At 41.4% G+C, this 17,863-nt stretch overlaps 1 protein-coding gene across 1 annotated transcript; it reads left to right on the forward strand.

Annotated features, from left to right (window-relative positions):
• Positions 1 to 6,640: 6,640 nt before the first annotated feature.
• LOC122482602 (olfactory receptor 52B6) lies at positions 6,641 to 7,645 on the forward strand. The gene has a single exon (XM_043578912.1). The coding sequence runs from the start codon at positions 6,665 to 6,667 to the stop codon at positions 7,643 to 7,645; it is 981 nt and encodes a 326-aa protein (XP_043434847.1). The 5' UTR covers positions 6,641 to 6,664.
• Positions 7,646 to 17,863: the final 10,218 nt, after the last annotated feature.

Below are 17,863 nucleotides of genomic sequence, written 5' to 3' on the forward strand. Positions count from 1 at the left end.
TTATATTTCTATTCATTTGTAATGAACAATCTAATAACAAATTAGAAGAATGATTCAATTTATAAGAACATCATAAAGAATAAAATACTTAGGAAGAAGTTTAAGAAGTATAAATTTTATACTCTGAGAGATAGAAAATATTGTTGAAAAAAATTAAAGGAGATCTAAATAAATGGGAAAATTTCCCATGTTCAGGGATGGAAAACTCAACATTGTGAAGATGACAATACTTCCTAAACTGATCTGCAGATTCAACTCAATCCCTACCAGAATCACAGCAGAATTCTTCACAGAAATTAGCAAACTAGGGGCACCTGGGTGGTTCATCAATTGGGCGTCGGACTTCAGCTCAGGTCATGATCTCACGGATTGTGCATTTAAGCCCCGCATCAGGCTCCTTGCTGGCGGTGCATAGCCTGCTTGGGATTCTTTCTCCCTCTCTTTCTGCCCCTCCCCAGCTTGCACATTCTCTCTCTCTCAAAATAAATAAATAAACAAACAAACAAAGAAAATTAACAAACTGATTCTAAAATCCATATGGAGGGGCGCCTGGGTGGTTCAGTCGGTTAAGCGTCCGACTTCGGCTCAGGTCATGATCTCACCGTTCGTGAGTTCGAGCCCCGCGTCGGGCTCTGTGCTGACAGCTCAGAGCCTGGAGCCTGTTTCAGATTCTGTGTCTCCCTCTCTTTCTCTGACCCTCCCCCGTTCATGCTCTGTCTCTCTGTCTCAAAAGTAAATAAACGTTAAAAAAAAAATAAAAAAAAATAAAATCCATATGGAGTCACAAGGGATGCAGAAGAGTCAAATCAACTCTAAAAGAGTAAAATAGGACTTGTACTTCCTGACTTTAAATTTTTTTAATGTTTTATTTATTTTTGAGACAGAGACAGAGCATGAGCAAGGGAGGAGCAGAGAGAGAGGGAGACACCGAATGTGAAGCAGGCTCCAGGCTCTGAGCTGTCAGCACAGAGCCCCATGCTGGGCTCCAACTCTCAAACGGTGAGATCATGACCTGAGCCGAAGTCTGATGCTTAACCGACTGAGCCACCCAGGCGCCCCTCACACTTCCTGACTTTAAAACTTGTTATAAAGTCACAGTGATCAAGAACATGTGGTGCTAGCACAAGAATAGGCAATTCAATCAATGGAAACTTCTAAAGTTCTTTCACATTCATTGTCTCAGTTGGCACTTTAAAAAGTCATAAACACACGTGGACACACACATGTGTGCACACCACATCCATTTCGGTCCCAGCTGCAATCTGACACTTTGTGAAGCCTCCCCTAACTTTACCAGGCAGAATTATTCTTCTGGCCTCTGGATTCCGTAGCACTTTGTACCACTACTTTATGGTAATTACTAGTACCCGCTCATGGTAAGAGGACATGATTCCCTTACCTATTTACCTGAAATGCTTACCAAAAAAGGGATCAATCTTGTCAAATTGTTGAATGAGCAAGACTAGGGACAATGATTCCTATATATCCTTTCCTTCCTGATGCCATATGAGTGCAATAGATTTTTAGGGGCAGTGAAGGAGTGAAAAGAGAGTGAAGGTTAAAAAGACACAGAGATATGAAGACAGACACTAGGCAGATAATGAATGAAAGAAGCCCAAGAGGAAAATGCCTTAGGGAAGACAAAATGATGAGAGGAAGAGAGAAGAGAGGGGGGTTGAAGGCATGGAGGAGAATGAGTATTGAAGCAGGAAATGCAAAAACAAGTTCAAAGGAAACTCTCATGCTAAGAGCCTCTGAGTTGGTGCTGACCACCACTGCCCACTCCCTAAGATGCTCAGTGTCTTATCAATAGATTTCTTCTCTCTGGCTCTATGCCAGAGCATATCCTTGCCTGCCTTAGATCCTTGTGTTGAACAGAAGCATATTGGCCCAGATGGCAGGGAAGGGATTTGAAACTAAGGGAGGAAAGGGGACACCAAGGGAGGAGAATCCCCATTCCCAAAGGAGAAGAGGAAATAAACACCATATGGAGCAAGGCCCCAGATTCAACTCTATATATGGAGGAAGTTGAGCTGTGTATGAAATGTTGACTTGAGAAACTGTGATTCTGAGAAGGAGGCCTCAGGGAGGTAAGTGTGGGTCACACATTTTCAGGATGGAGAGGAGGTGACTAATATGGAGGAATGGATGGGAAATGGGTACGAGATAAGTAGACAGCTTTGTAGCAACGTTCAAGGAGAAGTGATGGGTGAAGAGGAAGAATGGCCTAGGTCACTTTGTTCTCCTGTGGAGTGAGATGGGGGAAGAGCAGTTTGAAGGGTCACTTTACAGGTGAGGATGCGAGACTAATGAGCAAATCGTCCTTGGCTTGTAAGGAGGATACAAGAATCATAAATGACACACAGCTTTATCCTCAGACACTGAGAAACAATGGGGGAAATGTTATTTTATTGCAGTTGTAAGGGGAGGGGGAGCATTTATAAAGGATAACATTCTGGGGCGCCTAGGTGGCTCAGTTGCTTGGGCATCAGATTTCAGCCCAGGTCATGATCTCGTGGTTCATGAGTTCAAGCCCCGCATCGGGCTCTGTGCTGACAGCTCACACAGCACAGATTCTGTGTCTCCCCCTCTCTCTGCCCCTCCCCTGCTCATTCTCTGTTTCTCCCTCTCTCTCAAAAATAAATAAACATTAAAAAAATTTTTTTTTAAAAAGGATAACATTCCTGAATGGAGCAGTCAGGTAAAGGATTCAAAAACAAGTGGGAGTACAAATTCATTGGAATAGAAGGAACACGTTTTTTGGTGATTTTCCCAAAGCACAGAGAAGCAAGAATGAGAAGGCAAGAGAACTGGGCATACAAGCAGCGGAGGGTCTGAAAACAGGAGCTGCTGGAGAGAAAACTTAAAGTGGGGCTTTTGGGGATGCTACCCAGTTTGGGGGTGCAGGAACATCAAGGGTGCCTCAACTGGAGTGAAAACACAAGTCCCATGGATTAGCGATAGGGAGGTGCTGTCAACAAAGGCTGCCTTGGAGGCTGACTATCTAGGAGGAGAACCGGAGCTGGAGAAGCAAAGTTTGCATAGGGGGCCAATGTGACCCACGGACGTGGGAGCAGGTGGCGGAGGATGCACGTGGTGAGTCATGTGGGAAGCATGAGTGCAAAAGGCACAGGACAAGAAGAGGGTGTGAGAACAGAGGATCTGTGATTACAAACCCATGATTTTTATGGCATGAGTGTGTGTCCCTGACAGTGTGAACTTATACGACTGTGTGGGTAGAAACCTACCTGTTCTCTCATTTTTGTTAGCACTCACCACATGTCAACTCTATCCCAGACACCAGTGGATAAGATGCAGCCCCAACCCTGAAGGAGCTTCACAATATATTAGGGCTGAAAATACTTCAATGTGATAAGTGGAGAGAGAGGTAATTGCAGGGGAACATAGGTGCACAGAGGAAGCACATAGCCCAGCCTTGAGGGATGAAGAAAGTCTTCCTGAATGAGAAATATAAACTGGGTGAATAAAAGTGAGGAAGGAGGTAGAGGAAGCAAAATGTAAACTCAGAGGCATGCATTTGATCCAGTATTAGAAGAGCAAGTGGGCAAGTTATTTGTGAGAATCATTCAGGCAGAAGGAAATTAGTATCTGTAATCAAGTAAGTACCATGCTCAAAATTATCTGTAGGAAACATAACTTATGCACGGAGTCTGGCTTAGAGACTGGAAGGACTGTAGACTAGTTGGGGCGAGGACGTGGATAAGTGGGTTTGAAGCCTGGAAAACAATATGGATGGCAGACATAGATTTGGGAAGTACTAGCATAGGTGGGCTAAATGAACCTAAGGCAGTGGACCAGATTAGCCAGGGGAAATGGGCAGTAAGGAGAGGTTAGAGACACCTGATAGCAAATACCTGATAGCAAATCCTGCTGGGACAGAATCACCCTTAATATGGACTGGAAAGGAAGATCCGGAGACTGGAAAAGCACCAGGGGAGGGTAGAGACGTCAAAGCCCAAAGAGATGTGTATGGAAGGACTGACTTTGAATATTTATTTTTGAGAGACAGAGAGAGACACAGCATGAGTATGGGAGGGACAGAGAGAAAGGGAAACACAGAATCCGAAGCAGGCTCCAGGTTCTGAGCTGTCAGCACAGAGCCCAACTTGGGGCTCGAACTCATGAACTGCTGCGTCTTATTCACTGGTGTCTGGGATAGAGTTGATATGTAGTGAATGCTAACAAAAATGAGAGAATAGGAAGGTTTCCACTCACACTCACACCTGAGCCAAAGTCAGACGCTTAACCAATTGAGCCACCCAGGCACCCCTGGAAGGACTGACTTTGGAAAAAAGGAAGAAAGATGCAACAGTAAGTAGTGGGACAGATTAGTAGAATAAGATATTTTTATGACAGCTGTTGTTATTTTTTGTTTGTTTTCAAGGTTATAAAGATTTGAATGTTTATAAATGCAAAAGATCTAAGAAGGAAGATCCAAGAATTTAGGAGAAACTGAAGATATAGAAGAGAGGGGATAAATTGGCAGAACAAAGTCCCTGAGGAGGTAGGAAAGAGGGCATTCAGAGGATAGATGGGGAAATTATTCTTTTAGACATACATACACACTTACACGCATATGCACATATTGTTATATATGCACATGTACCAGTATACAGGGGTGTGTATTTATCCATCTGGTTTTAAAAATAATTTAAGACCACACACACAAAAAGTAACTATGGGAGGTGATGGATAATAAGTTAATTAACTTGATTGTGGCAATAATTTGACAATGCACACTTTGAATATATACAATTTTTACTTGCCTATTATTCAAATAAGTTAAAACTTAAAAAACAAACTATAGATTTATTTTGAGAAAGCTGATGTCTTAACAATCACTTGGGTCCTCTGACTTGTATACATGGTGTACATCTCCATCTTTTTATGTTGTAAAAAATCTCAGCAGTAGTTTGCAGCTCTCAGTGTAGGGGCTTTGCAAACTTCAGTTACATTTTTTTTTTAAGTATGTGGTTTGTTAACATACATTTTGTATGCTTTTATGTTTATATTGTAATGGAACTTTTAAAATTTAATTTTCCAGTTGTTTGCTGCCAGCATAGAAAGTCACAATTGCTTTATATTATCTCTAAATAAATCAGTAAAATAACTTGAAGGGGCTTTTTTTATACCTAAGTGAAGTAAAATATATTCCAGCTCTAACAAAGGAATCGTTGAAGCACAGGAAAAACAGTCACACCGCTTTCTCTAAAACTGGAGGAAATGAAAGGAGAATGGGTGCAGAGATAAGTCTGTAAGAGTGGAATAATGATATGAGGAGTTGGCTCCCGACAAAGTTGAGGTCTGAGTTATACAGGAGAAAGTTCAGTTGATAGAAGAATAGGAATTTGGGCAGTGGTAAAAGTTGTACGTTCGTTGTGAGAACGTTGGAGAGGGCTGAGGGGTCAAGTGGCTTAATTCGTAGTACCGACTGCATGGTCCTGTCATTTTCTCCACATCCTGACCATGTGAGCTGAGGATCACACTGGTTAGATGTAGCAGAAGTCTAGGCATTTCCAGGGAGAATGCTGCAAAACCAGTCGGAACTGAGAAGCTATTGATCCCGGAAGATGGGATGGGCATCTGGACCAGACACGGAGGAAAGGGAAAAAGTCTTGTATCAGTGGCTCGGAAACTTTAGCATGAGTCAGAGTCACCTGGTGGCCTCGCTAAAAAGTAGATTGCTGCCTCGAAGCCCAGGTTCTGACTCATGAGATTTGTGGTAGGGTTCAAGAATCTGCAAGTTCCCTGATGATGCTGGTGATGCTGATCAGAGGACCTCACCTTCTGAAGCATCACACCACACCTTCCTTCTTGTTCCTGGTGACTGCATCACACTTCAGAGCCAGATGGGTGATTAAGGAGGCACCACACAGTTTAATAAGGCTTCCAAAGACAAAATCTCATGTGATATGCCAATAGGACAACAATCATGCTCATTTAAAAGATCAGAAAATTGTTTCTTAGAAACGACAGTGAAGTGTCCGAAATTACACAGTGTAATTGACAGAGCAGATCTCTGACCCAAGATTTTTTTTTGTTTTTTTGCACATAATGTCTAGTGTTCTTTCTAAATGCCACAGCTGCCTTCACCGCCTCCATACTTGTCAGAGCATCATTGATGGGGGAAAGAGATATAGTGTCTGCAGCCCACAGCCCCCAATCCTACTCTTCCACATGGTCTGCTAAGAAGAAGTAACTGTTGCTCGGTGTCGGACTGTGGCCCTTCTGTGCAGAGCCTGAGCTTTTGCAGAGTTCATTACAGTTCATTTACCTGGAGAGATTATAGAGATTGTTTTGATGTTCTAGCTATTCCTGTTCTTTTCAGAACCTGTGACACTGTACTGAGTCTGGCAAGGTTTTCGAGCCCCACAAAGCTCTTAGAACTATGTCGAAAACCTCTGAATAAGAACACAGAGCCTTTCTGTGGGCAAGGTCTATAACCATGCACATCGTGCAGAGCCCATGTGTAATTGTCTACAGAGAGAGAATATGCTGGTGCCGACCCCATAGTGGTTGTAGGACCTGTGTGTACAGACCTTGTAGTTGTTTGCAAGAGTTTGCAACTGTTCACTCTGCTAGTGTGTACAAAGTCTGAAGTTATGTTTCCCCTCTGACACAGGCGAGGGCTCTGAAGAAAATCATGGCCTTTTCATCTGCCAGGAGCACGACTGCCATGAACGACTCTGACACTCGCACGACAGGCTGCCTCCTTACTGGCATCCCTGGGCTGGAGCACCTGCACATCTGGCTCTCCATCCCCTTCTGCACCATGTATGTAGCCGCCCTGGCAGGCAACGGCATTTTAATTTGTATCATCCTCTCACAGCCAAGCCTGCACGAGCCCATGTACATATTCCTGTCCATGCTGGCCAGTGCAGATATCTTGCTCTCCACTTCCACTATGCCCAAAACACTGGCCAACTTCTGGCTAGGTTCCAGCCACATTTCCTTTGATGGCTGCCTCACCCAAATGTTCTTCATCCACTTCCTCTTTGTGGCCGACTCTGCAGTCCTGCTGGCCATGGCCTTTGACCGCTTTGTGGCCATCTGCTCCCCTCTGCGATATACCACAGTCCTCACGAGCACCGTCATTGGGAAGATCGTCGCTGCCACCCTGACCCGCAGCCTCATCATCATGTTTCCATCCATCTTTCTTCTCAAGCGCCTGCGCTATTGCCGGATCAACATCATTGCACACACTTTTTGTGAGCACATGGGCATCGCCCGTCTGTCTTGTTCTGATATCTCCATCAATGTCTGGTACGGGTTGGCAGCTGCCCTACTCTCCACAGGCCTGGACATCATCCTTATCACTGTTTCCTACATTCACATCCTACGAGCTGTCTTCCGTCTCCCTTCTCGAAATGCCCGGTCCAAGGCCCTGAGCACATGTGGCTCCCACATCTGTGTCATCCTACTCTTCTACATCCCTGCCCTTTTCTCTGTCTTTGCCTACAGGTTCGGTGGGAGACGCATCCCACGCTATGTCCATATCCTCCTGGCCAACCTCTATGTGGTCATCCCGCCTATGCTCAATCCCATTATTTATGGAGCAAGGACCAAGCAGATTTGGGAAGGGGCTAAACAGATGTTTTCACATCTTGCCAAGGAATCTAAATAAGTGTTCTCAACTTGACCTTAACTTAATCCCTTTCTGTATCTATTAATTGATCCTATGTTCACCCTAACCTCGTCTCTATGTCTTCCAGTTATCTCCATGCAATTATCATCTATGTCCCAATTAATTCCCATACATGCTCTACTCAAACCCACCTTTGATTTCTTTTCTTAGAAATCTCCAGTAACAGCCACCCCACCGTCATCTACCTATTATTCAATATCTTCTGGTCCTCCACCATCTCAGGAAAAAATGGTTAGGGTAAGGGTGATAAGTTATTTGGAGTTTCCCATCCAAACAGGACTTTTCTCAGTATCCACTTGCATTTTCTCCTTAATGTGTGTATGAGAGATATGTATTATATATTCTATAATGTATATTTTATAATACATACAATATGTATAAATATATATTATATATAGTATAAAAGTGCTTGGTATATAATAAATGCTTGACAAATGATAGCTTTATTTGTATTCTTGCTTTAATTATTATTAATTAATAGCTCATTCAACTCAATTAATAGCTCATTATCTCATAATTAATAAAAAGTTGTCCTGAGACCCAAGCAGATTGCATAATCATACATGAATTTTATTTCTACATAGAGGAATAGGAAAGGGAAAACAAGATTTAAAAAAATCTAATTTTTATAATAACTGAATTCAACCAAATATAATGTTTAAATATCAAAATTAAATGCCTTTAGAAATTGTTGTAGATGTTGCTTTAATTACACCTGCTCCAGGGGCACCTGGGTGGCTTAGTCAGTTAAACACACAACTCTTGATTTTGGCTCAGGTCATGATCTCAGGATTGTGGGATTGAGTCCTGCACAAGACTCCACATGGAGACTGCTTGAATTCTCTCTCCTCCCATCCTCTCCCTCACTTGTGCGCATGCTCCCACGCTCTCTCTCTCTCTCTCTCTCTCTCTCAAATAAAAACAAAAATAAACAAGTACACCTACTACAAAACACATATACTTAATCACTGTTTTGCAGATACACTAAATTCATCTCCTCCTCAGATCCTGGTACCTGTTAATCTGTTGCCTGAAACATCCTCTTCCTATATCCTTTTTATTTTTTGAAAAAGAGAGAGAGACAGAGAGACAGAGAGACAGATACAGGGAAAGAGAGAGCACCTGTGCATGCACAAGTAGGGGAAGGGCATAGGGAGAGGGAGGGAAAGAATCTTCAGCAGGCTCCATGCTCAATGCAGAGCCCATGGGGCTTGCTCCCGTGACCATGAGATCATGACCTAAGGACAAAACCAGCAGTCAAAGGCTTAACCAACTGAGCATTCTGATGATCCACTCTCTTCTTAATCTTTACATTACTCTCCTTTCCTTCAATTTTCTGTTTATATGTCTCTTCCACAGAGACATCACTATGATCTTCCAATAAAAAATGCCTTCCCCCCCTTTTTTTTTATGGCAAAAAAACGAAACCAAAACCAAAAAAATCACCATAAGGAAAGTCAAAAGCCAAACTCAAACTGGGAAGATGTATTTTCAAATTATATTACAGATGAATGGTTAATTTTTCCTAATACACAAGGAGCCCATAAAGTGTAGGGGGAAAAAATGATCAAGAGTCTGATGAAAGATGACAAAGTCAGTTGGAATATGCTTAACTATTAATAAGTGAAATGAAATTGAGGCTATAGCATAGTTACCATTCCTCACCTATCAGATCGGCAATAATGAAAAGGATCAACATCATGTTGGCAAACAATTAAGAAAACAAGCTCTTTCATACATTACTCATGAATATAAAACACAACAGAATTTTTGTGGAATTTGGAAATACCTCAACCAAATTCTCATGCATTTCTCCTTTGATCCAGCAACCACAAAGGAAATTGCTTTCCAGACTAACCTTCACAGATACAAAACAACATGTGCACAAGTTTAGTAATTATGGCAAGTACAATTGCCATAGTATTATACAAACTAATGTATTTGAAAAACTTGAATGAAGTCTGAATTGCTGAGCCCCAATGCCATACCCATATGCTTACTAGGAGTGGAAACTTCCCCAAGTTCCACAAAGGCTTTAAGGCCACTCAGACTTGAGTTAGAGAAAGTCACCCTATTCAGTACATACCAGCCGTTTGTCATTAGGCAATATGGAACCTCTTTAAATTTCTTTTCCTTCTCTGTAAAAAAAGTAGCAACACCTACTGCAGAGTTGTTTTGATTATTTAAGAGATTAGCCTGACAAAACAAAATAAATGGTGTTTTAATGGATATTTTGTTGCTAACAAATTTGTCACTATTATAAATTTTTTCATGTTTATTTTTTGAGTTGGGGGGGAAGGTAGAGAGAGAAGGACAGAAGTTCCAAAGTGGGCTCTGTGCTGACAGAGCACCTGGGTGACTCAGTTGGTTAAGCGTCCAACTTCAGTTTAGGTCTTGAATTAAAAACTCTATATTTTTTAACATTTATTCATTTTTTGAGAGACAGAGAGAGACAGTGTGAGTGAGGGAAGGACAGAGAGACAGACAGACAGACAGACAGACAGAATCCAAAGCAGGCTCCAGGCTCTGAGCTGTCAGCACAGAGCCCAATGCGGGGCTCGAACTCAGGAATCGTGAGATCATGACCTTAGCCAAAGTCCGACACCTAACCAACTGAGCCACCTAGACACCCCTAGGTCTTGAAATATCAAGAATCATGATAAGAGAATTATGGAGGGGCAGAGGCAGAGACAGAAACAAAGAGTCAGGAGCAAGACCAAGAAAGGAAAGAAAATATTCCAAGAAGTTGAGTTTTTCTGACAGCTGACTATAAGTCCCAGAATGTCCAGTGAAGAATTTCAAAATTTGGAGAGGGGTGGTATGTGGAATCAAAACTAGGGATATCCAGGGCCTTATGGAGATGAGAGTCTGAGCAATGACTTCGAATCACGAGCTTCTTGTATGTGACAAAACAGAGATAAAATGCATAGTGACATTGTTTGTGAAGGTCTCAAAGCAGTGAGTGGTGGTGAGCATCCTGAGGAGGGAGGTATGATGGAAAACTCATTGTTGTCTTTTCGGTGGGGGAAGGGCTCCTTCTCTGAAGCAGAGGGTCGCTCTCTTGATTCTGGGGCATCACTCCAACATTCTACACTCCTTTTGGACAAAATGGACTTCAGCTATTCTCCACAAGCCAGTGGAGTTCTCCCAGGCTCCTTTCTGTCTTAAATGCATAATGATGGACTCCGGGACTTCCTAGGTGCTTACAAAAATATTTGGATCCTGGGGCGCCTGGGTGGCTCAGTCGGTTAAGCATCCGACTTCGGCTCAGCTCATGATCTCGCGGTTCATGAGTTCAAGCCCCGCGTCGGGCTCTGTGCTGACAGCTCAGAGCCTGGAGCCTGTTTCCAATTCCGTGTCTCCCTCTCTCTCTCTGACCCTCCCCTGTTCATGCTCTGTCTCTCTCTGTCTCAAAAATAAATAAACATTTAAAAAAAACTATTTGGATCCTAAAAACTACGGATGTATTGACTCTGTGGTATGGGGGAAGGCTAAGCTGTAAAACCAAACTTAATCAATACTTAACTATTAACCATGCTGTTATGCTTCAATTCGACTCTCCTAGTTAATTATTTTGAACATATGGGATGTGGGCATGTTTTTCTTTATTTTCTTTTTATTTTTTTTATTTTAATATGAAATTTATTGTCAAATTGGTGTCCATACGACACCCAGTGCTCATCCCAACAGGTGCCCTCCTCAGTACCCATCACCCACCCTCCACTCCCTCCCACCCCCCATCAACCCTCAGATTGATCTAAGTTTTTAAGATGTTTTTCTTTGTGTTAAATCAGGAAGGAAGAATAAACATCCCTGAGGCCGAGGCCTCAATATCACCATCTACTGGCCTCTAGCAATATCCAAGCCCTTTGTATTTGCTGTTCGAGGTCCTATCACAGCTCTGCCTTGCTTGGGATACACATTCCTTCCTCTTTCAATTTTCTGATTGGTATTGCAACATTCCTGACAAAACCACAGACTGAGAACGACTGGATGTACTTTGAATTCCTCCCTATAGCAGGCTTTTCCTGCTCCTCCCATCCCTTCAAGACACTGCCCCATTCCATTCTTTTCTCTTTTACCCCTCCCCCATCCCCAGAACTTTCCCTAGCTTCTGGTCCTGATCTGTATACACAAATATAGGTGGGTGAAGCCAGGTGTCCTTCAACCTTCCTACAGAGAGTTTCACCTCTCTGTCAGACTTCAGCAGTGGACTGTGTCGAGTGGCGAATTGTAGAAATTTTGCAAGTTTACGGTGTGATCCAAGCTTAGTGACAGAGCGCAGAAAAACTGACCTTGGGCCATGAAGTAGCTGTGTAAAGGCTATTGTCCAGCACACCCTGATACAGAAAACTAAATGGAATGGAAGAGGCAGGCTTGAAGCCCTGAATAAAGGCATGGAGCCACCAGATAAGAAATATTGAAAGGCCCGTGGCCCACACTTCTCTTTCTTTTTCTGCTCCAAGAAATAAGTCCAGTTTCTTCCTTCCTTCCTTCCCTCCTTCCTTCCTCCCTTCCCTCCTCACTCCCTCCCTCCTTCCTACTTTCCTTCCTCTCTTGCTTCCTTCCTTCTTTTCTTTCTTCCAATATAAGTAAGAGCTTTACTGAAATATAATTCGCATACCACACAATTCATTTATTTGGAGTGTATAATTCAGTATCTCCTATTGTATTCATAAAACCATGCCACTGTCACCACAACTGATTTTAGAACATCCCCATTTCCCCTCCTCTCCCAACAAAACCAGTGTCCCTTTTTCTTCCATCCCACCTCCTGGCCCTAGGCAACCACTAAACTACTTTCTTTTTTTTATAGATTTATCAATTCTGGACTTTTCACATACGGAATCATACAATATGTGATCCTTTCTATGGTTTCTTTCCCTTAGCAGACTGTTTCCAAAGTTCCTCCATGTTGTTGCATATATCAGTACTTCATGCCTTTTGATAGCTGAATACCATTCCATTGTATGAATATACTACATTTGTTTACCAATTTATAAATTAATGGGTGTTTGGGTTGTCTCAACTTTTTGGTTGTTATGAATAATGCTGCTATGAACATTCAGATACACGTGTTTGTGTGGAATTATGTTTTCATTATCTTAGGTATATACCTAAAAGAATTGCTGAGTCATTCGGTAGCTATATTTATCCTTTTGAGGAACTGTCAGGCTGCTTTCCAAGTGACCATGCCATATTACATTTCCTCTTGCAGTGTATGATGGTCCCAATTTCTTCACAGAATCGACAAAACTTGTTATTTGTCTTTTCAACTCTAGCCCTCTAAGTGGTGTGAAATGGTATCTTATTGTGGCTCTGAATTGTATGTCCCTAATGGCTAATGGTGGTAAGCACTGTTTCTTATAAGTTCCCAGCTAGTTTTCATCTATACTCCTGGGAATGGGACTACAATGTTAGAAAGATTAATGAATAAAATATGTTAAAGTGAATCCAATTCATTTAGGATAGTAGATGCCTTATACTTAGACTTATGTTCTAGTTTTCTGGGAGCCATGCTTCCGTCCTCATCTCTTAAACAAGATTATAATCTCTTGCCCATTTTATTTCCCCGAGTTGTCATGAATGTTGAATAATGGCTTAAAAGTATTTGGTGATATTAAATGTATGATACAAACATGGAGGAAGAAAAATGATGAGAGTTTGCTCACAAAAGTGGCCTTTCCAGCTAGATGAGACCAGATATTTGTACAGCAAAAGCAGTATTCTAGGCATACTCAGTGTGGTGTAGAACTGTGGTGTAGAAATCGCCATATTCCTGTGCTTGTTCAAGTAAATTTCTAGGTCTCTGTGTAGGATGCTAAGGGACTACAGGAGAGGTCATGGTTGATTGCCCAAGAAAGAAGACAGCTCTGGCTCCCAGCCTCTTCCCTACCTAAAAAAGAGATACCTCTTTCTCCACTCTCTCCCTATGTCAGACACAGAGATAACTGATAGACTCTACCAGAAGACCATTATATAAGTCTGTCCTCATTTTGCTTCTTAAAGTCTCTGGATACAAGTGTAGAACATCTTGCTGACATGGAATGCAGCAGTGTGTTCTACAGTTCAAGTTGCCTTACGTCTTTCCCATAGTCCAGAGGAACATAGAATCTTTGCCTCCTGAACTAAAGCCAAAGCTTCATGGAGGACAAATTGCCTGGCAATTCAAGTGAGTATGGAAAGAGCTAAAAGCAGTCAGAGAAGGATCTTTTAACTCAAGTGACCTCAACCCCACAGGAGAGGCTTTTACAGTAAGCATGGAAACTAAACATGGAAAAACACTAGAAATTCCATCATCTAGGGTATGGGTATTGTATGGTCTGAGGGCCAGATGGGTTCTTCCCTCCACAATGATGGAAAGCACAAGTTACAATGCTGCAAGTCCCAGAAACGATTCAGAATTTGAAGAGGCAAATGAGCATCCAATGATGAGATCAACAGGTAAAGTATGGCTCAGACCAATAACCAAGTCTGCAGTAATAAAAATAATGTAAAGACACAGGAATCTGGGAGAATTACTAATCCTGAGACTCCTTTTACTCTACATTCCCCCACTGACTTTGAGATCTTGACAAATTCTCCTACCACAGACATCTGTCCATTCCTGCTGATCGTGACTCCTTGGTAGCCAGATCAGTGACCTGTATCTGCTAACTGCTCAATATCCCATCTTCTTTGCCCTGTGATTCTCACAAGGGCTCATACCAGACTTCACAAGTCAAAGTGACTAACAGTCTCTACCCCAACCCCGTCCATGTATTCCTTTCTAGGACACTTTGCACTTCCTCCTGTGAGAGCAAAGAAAGACCGGTTAAGTCCAGAAATCACAGAACACACCCTCTTTTAGAAAGGGTTAAAATTGAGGTCAGAAAAGCAAGACCCAGGCAGACTATTCTAGAAACCCACCACGGTACATGAAAAATGCAAAATGTGATCTCTAGTGTCTAGAGCCTGAGACACTTGTGGGAAGCAAAGAGGAGTCATGCCCTTCTTTCTTTCCCCCCTTCTTCCTTTCTACCTTCCTTCCACAAGCCAACTCTGAATAATTAATATGTTCTGTACATTGTTCGACACCCTAGATATACACATAAGAATGCAGAAATTTCCCCTTATCTTAGAGTTCAGTGTATTTTTCTTCAGCCCTTGTTTCCTATCATTCATACATATGCCTCAGAGATCTCAGTGAATCTTCTGACTTTAACCCCCACATATTATGTTGGCTCACAAATCTATACTGAGTCTAGTGGCTAGATACTTGGAAATTAGAACGTATTAATTTCATCTGAATGATATCCATGTAATGCACACTTGATTTAAAGCAACAACAAACATGCATTTTTTCCCCCAGCAAATTGCTTAATCTCCATCATTCCCCACCTTGGTGTAGAGTCTCACCATCCTCCCAACTGCTTAATGTAAAAATCTACCTCAGATTCCTCCTTCTCCTCCTTCAAATATGTTGCTGTCACAGAGCCTAATCTTTCCAGCTCAGCAGCTTGTATTATCAGTTCTTTCATATCTCAGTATATTGCCTTAATTTAGTTTTATCTGGACCAGTTCAATCATCTCGGAGTTGATCTCCCTGATTTCAGCATTGTGTACCTCCTAGCTTCCACCCACCCAGACACCCAAAAGATCTACCCAAAATACAAATAATTGCACTTTCCACTGCCTATAAGATGATAAAAATTAAACCCCATAGAAGATACTTATTGAATGGAAAGTAAACTAGCAGACACATTACAGGACAACACCTACTCAGTACCTAATATGCCAGTTAACTTTACACAAACATACGTAAGTTGAGTTTCTCAGAGTTTCTTTGTAAAGTGGATTTCCATCTTTCACTGTCTTTTCTGTGATAAGCTGAATTTCAGGAGCAAAAACTGAGTTTTTAAAGGCCTGTAAAGAGCAAGGGTGGTGGATTGGGCTTGCATGAAGTAGGGTTTCAACATTGCAGGCAAATAAGAGTAAATGAAATAAGAGAGATCAAGAAAACCTTGGTGAGAGAACTTGAACTGATTTGAAAGATAAAAAGACATTTTAAAAACAGCACAACAGTGTGCCACTTGGCTTGGAATTTCAGAGTGGCTAATCTCAGGAAAAACACAAGTCAGAGAAGAAATGCAAGTTGTATTGAATGGGATCAATTATCTACTATTTGATTTACTGATTTATCCTCCTGTTTTAAAAAGCCTTTGATGAAATGAGTTTTGAGCTAATTCCTGTGCTAGATACCATCCTTCCATTGCATCTTTTCCAGACTTAGAGCTCAGACTTTTCCTTTAAAAAATTGTTTTATTCCCGGGTGGCTCAGATGGTTAAGCGTCTGTTTTCTGCTCAAGTCATGATCTCGCAGTTTATGGGTTTGGGTCCCACATTAGGGTCTGTGCTGATGGTGTAGAGCCTGCTTGCACTTCTCTCTCCCCTCTCTCTCTGTCCCTCCCCCACTTGCATGTGCACTCTTGCTCTCTCTCAAAATAAATAAATAAACCTAAGAAAATTTTTTTGATTATTGAAGTATAGTTGACATACAGTGTCATATTAGTTTGAGACGTACAGCGTAGTTGACAATTCTATCCATTACTCGGTGCTCACCACAGTAAGCGTAGTCACCATCTGTCATCATACCAAGTTATTACATATTATTGACAATATTCGCTATACTGTACTTTCTCATCCCTGTGACATTTATTTTATAATTGGAAGTATGTATACCTCTTAATTCCCTTTATCTATTTTGTCCTACCCCAGGCCTTCTTTAACATCAGGGCTCCCTTGAGCTTTTTCCTTGGCCCTTTGCTCTGTTTTTTCAGGGTACTTTCCCTGGAAAGATGTTCTTTCAGTGTGCTCCCTTGAATATCACTTCACATTTCTCTTCTTCTTACTTGTACTCTTCTCTTAGCTCACCTCTTCTTCTTCATGTCCTTCATTAGGATGTGAGAGTAAGAAATCTGGATATGCACCTAGAGTTACTTATCCTTAATCCCCACCTACACATTATCATCAGCTCACATGGAGAGACAACCAATTATTTCCCAGATCCATTCTCTTTCATCCAAACTCAACAGCATCTAGTTAAGCATGTTTTCGTCTGTACTAAAGGAACAGAGGCATTTGTTACCTCCAGACATCTTTACCCTGCTCACTGCAGCCAGGTGATCTTTTCTTACATTTACAAATTTACATTTTCAAATTCAGAACATGTCATTCCCTACCTGCCCCATACCATCACTCACACACACACACACACACACACACACACACACACACCTTATTAAAACTCTTTAGTGGCTTGCCAACAATGTTAAGATAATTCAGTGGGGAAAGAATATGGTCCTGGGACAACTGGATATCTATATGCAAAATAATAAAATTGGACCTCTATCTCACACAATAAAAATTAACTCAAAATAGATTGTAAACCTAAATATAAGAGCTAAATTACAAAAATTTTTAAATTTTTAAATTTTTAAATTTTTTTTATTCTATATTTGAGAGAGACAGAGTGCAAGCAGGGGAGGGGCAGAGAGATGGAAATAGAATATGAAGCAGGCTTCAGGCTCTGAGCTGTCAGCACAGAATCCAACGCAGGACTCCAACTCACGAGACCTGAGTTGAAGTTGGACGCTTAACCAACTGAGCCACTCAGGCACCCCTAAATTATAAAAGTTTTTAAAAAATATATAGGAATAATTCTTCATAACCTTGGATTAGGTAATGCCTTCACAGAAATGACAACAAAAGTATGTGACAAAAAAGGAGTTTCATCAAAATTCAAAACTTGTTCTTCTAAAGAATGCAATCAAGAAAATGAAAAGACAATCCTTAGCATGGGAAATAATACTTACGAATCAGAATTCATAAAGGACTTGAATCTAGAATATATAAAGAACTTTTAATAATAAAATGACAACCCATTTAAAAAAATAGGCCAAGGATCTGAATAGACACTTCTCCAAAGAAGATATGCCAATGATAGTAAAGTGTATGAAAAAATGCTTACCACCATTAATCCTTAGGGAAATGCAAACTAAAATACCAATGAGATACCACTGCACACCCACTAAGATGACTATAACAGACTAAGACGAGTATAAGAAATAGTGGCAAGGATATGGAGAAATTAGAATCCTCTTACACTGCTGGTGGGAATGTAAAATGGTGCTGACAAACAATCTGGAAGATTCTCAA

Source organism: Prionailurus bengalensis, chromosome D1 (genome assembly GCF_016509475.1).
Source record: "Prionailurus bengalensis isolate Pbe53 chromosome D1, Fcat_Pben_1.1_paternal_pri, whole genome shotgun sequence".
Classification (NCBI taxonomy): domain Eukaryota; kingdom Metazoa; phylum Chordata; class Mammalia; order Carnivora; family Felidae; genus Prionailurus; species Prionailurus bengalensis.

Coding starts and splice junctions, on each gene's coding strand:
- LOC122482602 (XM_043578912.1), top strand. CDS start 6,665: ATGGCCTTTTCATCTGCCAGGAGCACGACTGCCATGAACGACTCTGAC.